This window comes from Prionailurus viverrinus, chromosome F2 (assembly GCF_022837055.1).
Source record: "Prionailurus viverrinus isolate Anna chromosome F2, UM_Priviv_1.0, whole genome shotgun sequence".
NCBI lineage: Eukaryota > Metazoa > Chordata > Mammalia > Carnivora > Felidae > Prionailurus > Prionailurus viverrinus.
The window spans coordinates 82,832,045-82,840,769 of NC_062578.1; the positions used below are offsets into that span (position 1 = coordinate 82,832,045).

At 64.7% G+C, this 8,725-nt stretch overlaps 1 protein-coding gene across 5 annotated transcripts; it reads left to right on the forward strand.

Moving 5' to 3' along the window:
• The first annotated feature begins 429 nt into the window (after positions 1 to 429).
• Positions 430 to 7,542, forward strand: MAPK15 (mitogen-activated protein kinase 15). 5 transcript variants are annotated; one of them, XM_047842867.1, is made up of 13 exons: positions 430 to 544; positions 1,385 to 1,525; positions 2,721 to 2,819; positions 3,275 to 3,304; positions 3,421 to 3,511; positions 4,033 to 4,163; positions 4,244 to 4,407; positions 4,613 to 4,752; positions 5,480 to 5,537; positions 5,888 to 6,025; positions 6,151 to 6,590; positions 6,691 to 6,833; positions 6,921 to 7,542. In XM_047842867.1, the coding sequence occupies exons 2-13, from the start codon at positions 1,457 to 1,459 to the stop codon at positions 7,338 to 7,340; spliced, it is 1,923 nt and encodes a 640-aa protein (XP_047698823.1). In that variant the 5' UTR covers positions 430 to 544; positions 1,385 to 1,456; the 3' UTR covers positions 7,341 to 7,542. The 5 variants fall into 5 exon arrangements, with proteins under 5 accessions (XP_047698823.1, XP_047698822.1, XP_047698820.1 ...); XM_047842866.1 differs by lacking the exon at positions 4,244 to 4,407 and having other exon boundaries at positions 5,480 to 6,025; positions 6,151 to 6,256; positions 6,389 to 6,590; XM_047842864.1 differs by lacking the exon at positions 4,244 to 4,407 and having other exon boundaries at positions 5,480 to 6,025.
• Positions 7,543 to 8,725: the final 1,183 nt, after the last annotated feature.

Sequence of the window (8,725 nt, forward strand, 5' to 3'; positions counted from 1 at the left end):
TGACTTCAACGGGGGTCATGATCTCAAGTTCTGGAGGTTCCAGTCCCACCTTAAGCTCTGTGCTGACAGCTTAGGATTCTGTGTCTCCCCTCTCTCTGCTCCCTCCCTATTCGTGCTCTCTCTCTCTATGTCTCTCAAAAATAAATAAACGTTAAGAGAAAAAAAAAAAAAAGAAGAAGGGAAGCAGGAAAAGGAGCAAAAAGCAGATTTGTATGGAGTCCTTCGGCTTCCCCGTCTCAGCCTGGGGGGACCTTCTCCCACTCCTCCCCAGACACAGGCCGGCCCTGGAAGCGCAGGACCTTGTTTGTTCCTGTTTTGCCAAGATCGCGGTCCTGCGCCGCTGGGTGCCCAACCTACAGACAGTTGTTTCACATGTTTTGTCCAGTTTTCCAGCTGTTTCCCGGGGGAGGGCGCGTCCAGTGCTGGTGACTCGGTCGGAACGGAAGAGCGGCCTCTCTTGGTCCTTCCGGGTTTCTTTCCCCTGTTTGCTCTCCGCGTCCTCCAGCTTCATACCGTGTTACGACTGAAGCGGCACACACTGCAGGTACACGACTGAGACACTTCAGACCTAAGTGTGCACCCTGAGCGCGTCCGCACAACCCAGCGCTTCTGAGGCCTTGGGAAGCTCGGGGGGGCTCGCAACCGCGCCCCTCGGCTCCCCCCGCCTCTCCACGCTGTGCGAAGCATTTTCTGCAGCTCTGGAAAAACGGAATCACACAGCGGGGCTCGCGAGAAGTCTGGCCTAGTGGGCCGACCGCCTCCGAGGTCCAGCGTGTGTGTTCGCAGGCGCTTCTCCCTTGTTTGCTGAGCCCCGCGCCACCGTAGGCGCAGCGGCCTGTTGTTTATCCACTCCTGTCTCAAATTCGGGTCGTTTCCAGTCCGGGGTTGCTACGAACATTCGTGCGTGATTCTCCGTGTGGACCCACGTTTTCATTTCTCTTGGGCAAGCACCCAGGGAAGAACGCCGGGGTCACGGTGAACTTACGCTCAAGGAACTGCAAGGAGGCGGTCGGGAGGGAGAGAGCATGCCTGGCTCCGCAGTCCGTCTTCAGAGGCCCCGGGGCCCAGCCGGGGTGGGGGACGCAAAGGGGCAGCGGGACCAGGGAGGGGGAGGGGGCCGCCGCGGGGCGGCGGGGACGGGGGTGGGGGGAGAGGGGGGCGTGGGGACCGCAGCGGGGGCCTGGGAGGGAACGGGGTGCGGAAGTGGGGGTGGGAGCGCGGCGGGGGCGGAGCCAGGAGGCAGTAAGGCGGGCGGGGGCGGGGCGGCCGGGAGGGGCTCTGGGCCTATCCGGATCGGGCGGGGCTTGGGCCGTAGATCCCGCCCCACGCCAGCGCCGCGGAGGCGCAAGGGAGGGGTATCACCACGCCCTCCCCCCCCCCCCAGTTTCCAAGGCAACCGGTTCAACAGTTTCTGCGCTGCCGGCGTCTGGAGGCCCCCGGGCGCCCACCTGTCGGCATGTGCGCCGCGGAGGTGGACCACCAAGTTGCCCAGAGATACCTGCTCAAGCGGCGGCTGGGGAAGGGGGTGAGCCCGGCACCTGCAGGGAGGGGGAAGGTCCAGTCGGAGGTCTGTTCCCTCCGACGCGGCCAGGGATCCCTGGGCTCACGTCCTGTTTCCTCCGTGGACTGGAGGGTGGCTTGGGCAAGCCACCGAGCCCCTCGGGCCTCAGTTTCCTGTAGGGGGGCTCTAGCAGCGCCCACTGCAAGTGAACCTGTCGCCTGGCTCTAGGTTCACAGCGGCCTCAGGTCAGAGGGATCGTGGACAAACCCTTTCCCCCGCCCACGTCCCCTGCTCCCAGCTGCCTCTCCTGGGGCCCATAGAACACTAAGGAGGCCGGGCCCACCCACTCCAATCACTAAAGGCGATGGGTGGGTCCCAAGCCTGGCCCAGGAAGGGCCTGAGCGGGTAAATGGGCATGGAGTGAACCACATGTGAGCGATTGTGCGTTTGTGTGTGACAGCATGTGGGATTGTGTACAAGAGTGTTTGTGAAGGTGTGTGACTGGGTGGGTGGTATTGGGGAGAAGAGAAAGCACGGTCCAAACAGCACAGACAGCAGGTGCAAAGGCCCTGAGGCAAGAACCTGCTGGCTGTGGGGAAACAGCAGAGTTGATGTGAACTGGTTAAGAGTAACTACGGGAGGGCTGGGATCACCTGTGGCTTTGGGGAACTGCAGAGATTTCTGGGCATGACACGGAGTGGTAGCAGACATTGGTGCCGCTTTACAAGGCTCACGCTGCCTGCTGTGTAGAGGACAGACTGTAGTGTGGGCTAGGGAGGCCAGTTAAGAGGTTAGTGTAGCGATCCAGACAAGAGATGGGGGAGAGGCAAGAGTCCCAGGTGGGGCAGCAAGAGGTCAGATTCTGATGGAAGTTTGGAGGTGGAGCGAACAGGATTTGCTGATAGGCTGGATACAGGGTGTGAAAGAGGGGAGAGGTGCCCAGAACAGGCTTTGGCTTCCACCCTGAGTCTCCCTTTTGTAACCTTATTTCTTCCTGGAGCCTTGCTTCTCATCACCATCTTCTGGAAAACCTGGGGGGCAGGGGGGGGGGGCTGCTGCAGCAGCCTTAGCAGCCCGCAGCTGTGGGGACCTTGCCCGGAGCCATAGGCCCTCACCACACCCTCACTCCCTCCCCGGAGCCTCAGGCAGCCTGCTGGGCAGGGGAGGGCTGGACAGGAGGCTGGCCCCGTGCCCAGCAAGCTGACCACCGTCCTCGCAGGCCTACGGCATTGTGTGGAAGGCAGTGGATAGGAGGACTGGCGAAGTCGTGGCCATCAAGAAAATCTTCGATGCCTTTAGGGATAAGACGGATGCCCAGGTGAGTGGAGAGGAGGCGTGAGAAGGACAAGGGCAGGGGTGCGGGGGGGACCCCTTCTGCCTTGGTGCCTGGAAGCTCCAGTGTATTTCTGAAGCCGATTCACAGCAGGTCTCTATAATTGCTCAGACATGACCTGAACCTGTGGTCCAGCAGGTGTGGGTGACGTCTGTCAATCCCTGTGGATCCTTTTGAGAAATGAGCTTCCGGGGAGCTGGGGGGCTCAGTTAGTTAAGCGTCTGACTCGTGATTCCCGCTCTGGTCATGATCTCACCATTTGTGAGACTGAGCCCAGCGCAGGGCTCTGCTAGCCTTGGAGACTGCTTACGATTGTCTTCCTCTGCACCTCTCCTGCTCACACAGGTGCTCTCTTTTTCTGTCTTTCCAAAAAAAAAAAAAAAAGGAGGCGGGCTTCCTTCTCGCCCCATACTTATGCTCAAATTTCTGTCTCACTCCAGAGAACGTTCCGGGAAATCATGCTGCTCCAGGTGAGCAGCCCGGGCCACCTGGCAGCCCCTCCAGGTGCAGGTTCTCCCAGCAAGGTGGGGGGGAAACCCAGATCTGCATCCCCAACAAAGCACACAGCTCCTGGCTCTCTCCTCAGCAACTTGGGGACCATCCTAACATCATCCGCCTCCTGGACGTGATCCGGGCGGAGAACGACAGGGACATTTACCTGGTGTTTGAGTCTATGGGTAAGTGACGCCTTCTCACCCTCCAGCCTCACCTCAGTCCTGGTCCAGGACCCTCCAGTGGCCTGGATCTCTTTACATGTCCCTCTGCGGCCGGGTCACCACAGTGGTCAGTTGTCACCCAGAACAGTTTCTTGGTGTGGCTGGTGCATGGTCAGCGCCTGGGCCTGGCAGTGACCCCTCGAGCCCACCTCCATGAGGCTCCTGCTTTTTCCACTGTTTGCAACTGTTTTTCCCTTTTCTACCCATGTTATAAAACAAAGCAACATGAAATAAAGTATTAAAAATCACCCCAGAAACTGTTATTGCTGTGCTGACAAAGACAGAACAGGCCTGAAGAAGCCTGCTAGAGCCACTGGGAAGCGTGTGTACCCAGGACAGGGTTAGGAACAGGGCTCTGAGGGTGGCCGGTGCCACCTGGGGACCGCGACCGGGGGAGGGCTGAGCACCCCACAAGGGTCAAAGGTGGGGCAGACTTGTCCAGTGTCCCCAGGCCCCCCAGACTGACCTGCGTGTTCCCCCAGACACTGACCTGAACGCCGTCATCTGTAAGGGCAGGCTGCTGAAGGACGTCCACAAGCGCTTCATCATGTACCAGCTCCTGCGGGCCACCAAGTTCATCCACTCAGGAGGCGTCATCCACCGGGACCAGAAGGTGCCACCCACAGTCCAGTCACGGCTGCCCCCCAGCGTGTGCACCCACCATTAGCCCTCAGCCCACCTCCTCTCCTGCAGCCGTCCAACATTCTCCTGGACGCCAGCTGCTTGGTGAAACTCTGTGACTTTGGTCTCGCCCGCCCTCTCGGGGGCCTCCCTGAGGGGCCTGAGGGCCCAGCCCTGACAGATTACGTGGCCACACGCTGGTACCGGGCTCCAGAGGTGCTGCTGTCCTCGAGCTGGTAACAGCGTCGCCCCCTCCCCCTGCAGTACCCCCTATGTCTTCTCACCCAGCCAAGGCCCCAAGGCCTTCCTGTGCCCTCACTTTGTGCCCTCACCGGCCCCCTCCTAGCACCCCAGGCCCTGCCCCTTTGAGTGTCTCTCCTCCTCCCTCCACATCTACCTCTGGGGTCCCCCCCCCCAAGCCTCCACCCCTTCCTGCCCCAGGTACACCCCTGGGGTGGACATGTGGAGTCTGGGCTGCGTCCTGGGGGAGATGCTTCGGGGGAGACCCCTGTTCCCAGGCACATCTACACTCCACCAGCTGGAGCTGATCCTGGAGACCATCCCGCCTCCTTCCAAGGAGGGTGAGTATGTGTTCAGGGGCCTGCTGGGCACCGGGGATCCCAAGGGTCAGAGCACACAGGTCTGGGGGCACAGCACATGATGGGCCAGGACTAGTAGGGAGGAGTCTGGGGAAGCGGGGCGGGGAAGGTCCAAAGTTTCAGGAAAACCGGAAAGGGCAGGCCCCACACATGGCAGGCCCAGGGAGGAGCTGCTGGGGGCTTTGGGAAAGCAACTGGACAGGCCTGCAAGGCGGGCAGGGCCTGGCCACAGGTCCTTGAGGGCCGAGCGGTGCTCATAAAGGGTCCAGCTGAGCGGCTGAGGGATGGGGGCCGGGCAGGGGAGGTTGGGGGTTGGGGGAAGATGTGGAGGAAGGTAGGCTGCAGCAAAGGGAGGTAGCTTGGGGGGGTGGGGTGGGGGGGTGAGGGTCTGTCCTTGTTCCTGGGGGAGAGAGCAGAGCAAGAGAGGGGAAGGACCAGGTGGGGAAGTTGGGGACGGGGTTCTTCCATGGAGGTGGGAGTGCCCGGATGTGGAGTGCACGCATGGGGGTGTAAGTGTGCCAGGGCCAGCACACGGGTGGGGCACGAATCCAGATACTGAAGGTTTGAGTCCTGGCAGACTGCCGCAGCCCTGCAGCGAGGCCACTCCATGGGGCGGGAAGAACGACTGGCCCCAGACCTCCCTGAGCCGCCCGCCCCCCTGGGCCAGGCCCCCCTGACCACACACCACCTCTGCCCACCCTCCCTGCAGACCTCCTGGCTCTCAGCTCAAGCTTCAGCGCCTCAGTCCTGCCCTGCCTGGGGTCCCGGTGAGCGGGGCTGCTGAGGAGCCTGGCTCGCACTCCTCGTGTAAATTTGCTGGCCAGTCTGCCCGCCCAGACCCGGGCCCTGGCCTCCGGATGGCAGGCCCAAACCCAGCGAGTTGGAATTTCCAGCACCGCCGGGCTTGGCCTGGGGGCATGGGCAGGCCCGCGGGAACTGCGCGGGGCATGGAGAGCGAGGGACCAGAGGACGAGGCAGGGAGGGGTCGGCCATCAGTGCCACGCTGCCTGGGGGTGTCGTGTTGGGAGGGGAGATGCCCGGAGGCAGTTAAGTGGCGCTGGGCGGAGGATGGGGAGGGGCCCGCCCTGGACAGGGGACAATATGCAGGCACCTACAGGCCACGGCAGACGCTGGACGCCCTCCTGCCGCCAGACACGCCCCCGGAGGCCCTGGATCTCCTCAAGGGACTCCTGGTATTTGCCCCGGGCAAGCGGCTTAGCGCAGCGCAGGCGCTGCGGCACCCCTACGTGCAGAGGTAGGGGCGGGGTCCCCTGGCCCAGCTCCTGCTTTGCCCGTCTGGTCTTGGGTGTTGGGTCCCGGACCTGGGCTCGGCCGGAGAGGCCTCCGTCTTGACCGCAGCCCGAGGCTGGCTCCCCGCAGGTTCCACTGCCCCGCTCGCGAGCAGACCCTGGATGCGGCTGTGCGGCTCCCGGTGCTCGAAGGAGTCCAGCTGTCAGCGCCTGAGTACCGCAGCCGCGTCTATCAGGTGCTCCGGTCCGCGACCACGATCTTCCCACACCCACGCTCACCCTCGGGTGCCCCCCCCCCCCGCCTCAGCGACCCCCAGAACCCTCTACACCCACGCCGTCCACCTCTGAGCGCCCCTCGCCTCCCGCAGATGATCCTGGAGCGCAGGGGCGGCGGCCCCGTCCCGAGAGGGAAGGGCCCAGGGGGCACGCCCCCGGGGACGGAGCCCAGCGCCCCCCGGGCCCAGGCGCGCCTGCGCTCACCCAGAGCCGTCCCTCAGCTGTCCCCGGGCTCGCCCTCGCAGAAGCCCGGTGCCGACGCCCAGAGCAGCCTGGGTCAGCAGTCCGCACACGGTGTGTGTGCCCCGTCCCCCCGGAGCGCGGCCCCTGACCCTTCTGGGTGGAGCCACCAAGGGTCCGCAGCGCCGGACTAACCCCGGGGGTTGGTCTTCAGACCCCACAGACGTTCCCTGCGGAGCCGAGAACCTTCCCCGGCCGGACGTGGTGCCCCTGCTCCAGCCCTCGCCCCCAGGGGGTCTCGGGAGGGCGGAAAGGCCCCCTGGGGTGACGCCACAGGCCCCCTCGGGCCACTCGTGGGTAGGTTGACCGGGGAGGGCCCCTCTCACTGTACTTCCGAGGGCGGCGCCCGGTGGGGCGGTGACCCTGTGACGCGCCCCCTCCCAGGTGAAGCCCAGCGTGAAGGGGGCGGCGCCCTCCCTGGCCTCTCAGGCCGCCGCCCGGGTGGCCGTCCAGGCCCTGATCCGGAGCGACTGGAATCCGGGCCGTGGGGTGAGGGCGAGCGGCGCGCGACGGGTGAGCCCGCCCGGCCCCCCGACCGCTCCCCCCGCCCCCCGGCCCCGCCCCCTCGCGCGGCCCCCAGGCCGTGTGCGGGTCCCTCGCGGGCTTCCTGCGGATGCGCGGCCCGAGCCCCGGCCGGGCCGGAGGATGTTCGGCGCCTCGGCCTGGCAGGGGGCGCAGGGGGCCGCGAGGGCCGCGCTCGGGGGCTCTTCTCAAGCCTACGGTACCGTCTGCCATTCGGCGCTGGGCCGCCTGCTCCTGCTCCCGGGCCCCGCGCGTAAGCCGCCCTGCCAGCCCGCGACCTAGCTCCTGTGCTCAGCCCGCGTCCCTCGCCCAGCCCTGGATCTGCCCCCGAGTGCCCCGTGCTACCCACCCCCTCCTACCCGCTCCCCCTTTTGCCTGCCCACACCCTTGAGTTCCAGGGAGCTCGTCCAGCCGTCTCTGGGGGAGTGGGAGAGGTCCCCACCCACCCCCAGCCACTTCCTCCAATAAAGTCGTGTTTGGCCACAGTCTCCCTGTTCATCTTTTGTCCTCAGTGAGGGACTCCCTCCGAGGCCACGGAGTCCACCCCCTTCCGAGGACCCGGATGTCTAGTATAGAGTCTATGAGAAGCTGCGTGGCCCCCCTCTGCCCAGCGCCCAGTGCTTTCTCTCTAGGCTCACGTCACCAAAGGCTGGCCCGGGGGTGGGGTGGGGGGCTCCTTGGGTCCAGCTTCCCGTCCTCTGTCCACAAATGCTCTGGGGACTGCGTGGTGCCCATCAGAGGGACTGTGCTGTCCCCAGGGGTTCCTGGAAGGGCAGGGGCTCGTGCACCTGCTGCCTGGATGCAAGCCATTACACGACTGCGTTTGTGACCCTGAGCCAGAGTAAAAGTGGAAGAGATGTTGGGGTGGTGCCCCGGGGTACAGCTCCTGACTGGCTGTTGTTGCTGACCCCAGCCACCTCTGTCACCAACAGTGACTGGCAGCTGGTTTGTCCTGGCGGGGGGTGGGTCCAGGGTGTGGGAGCTGAAGAGATCCAAGGAGCCTGGTGGGCACCTGTCTCATGGCTCCAGGGTGCCTGGCACCACACCTGACCCTGGGCAGGGGTTGGAACACAGGGGAGGCTGTTTTCCGGCTGCCTGGTGGCAGCTCCCAGTCTAAAGGGTGCGGCCTTTGTTGTGCTGGGGGCGGGGCTGCTCGCAGCAGGAGCTGTGAGCTCCTGGAAAAGCTGGGGGCCGCCGGGGGAGGCATAGGAGGGAAGGGCCAGGAGGGCTGGCCAGGCCGGGGGGGGGGGGGGGCCACAAGAGAGAGAAAGCAGAACAGGATTTGGGAGGAGGCCAAGAGGGGCGGCAAGGATAAATGCTCAGGTCCAGGCTCGGAGGTAAGCCAGCCACGGAGGGGGCAGCGTGTCGAGGTCCTAGAGTCCCCAGCTGATGGACGGGGGGGGGGCGGATGAGGCCCTGGGAAGTGGCACGGCGGCCCAGAAAGGAGCAGGCGAGGCCCCAGGAAGTCCACCCCTGCGAACACAGACCTGGGGGCCCTGAGAGGTCCAGACATCCGGGTACCCAGCGCAGGGGAGGCTGGGAAGTGTGTGTGGGCTCAGTGACCCGGATCCCCCAGGGGCGCACCAGTGAGGGGCGCAGGGCTGGTGGAAGTGGGGAGCGGGAGTAGTGGGCTAAAGCAGTTTGGCCCTGAATGGGAGCCGGTCACG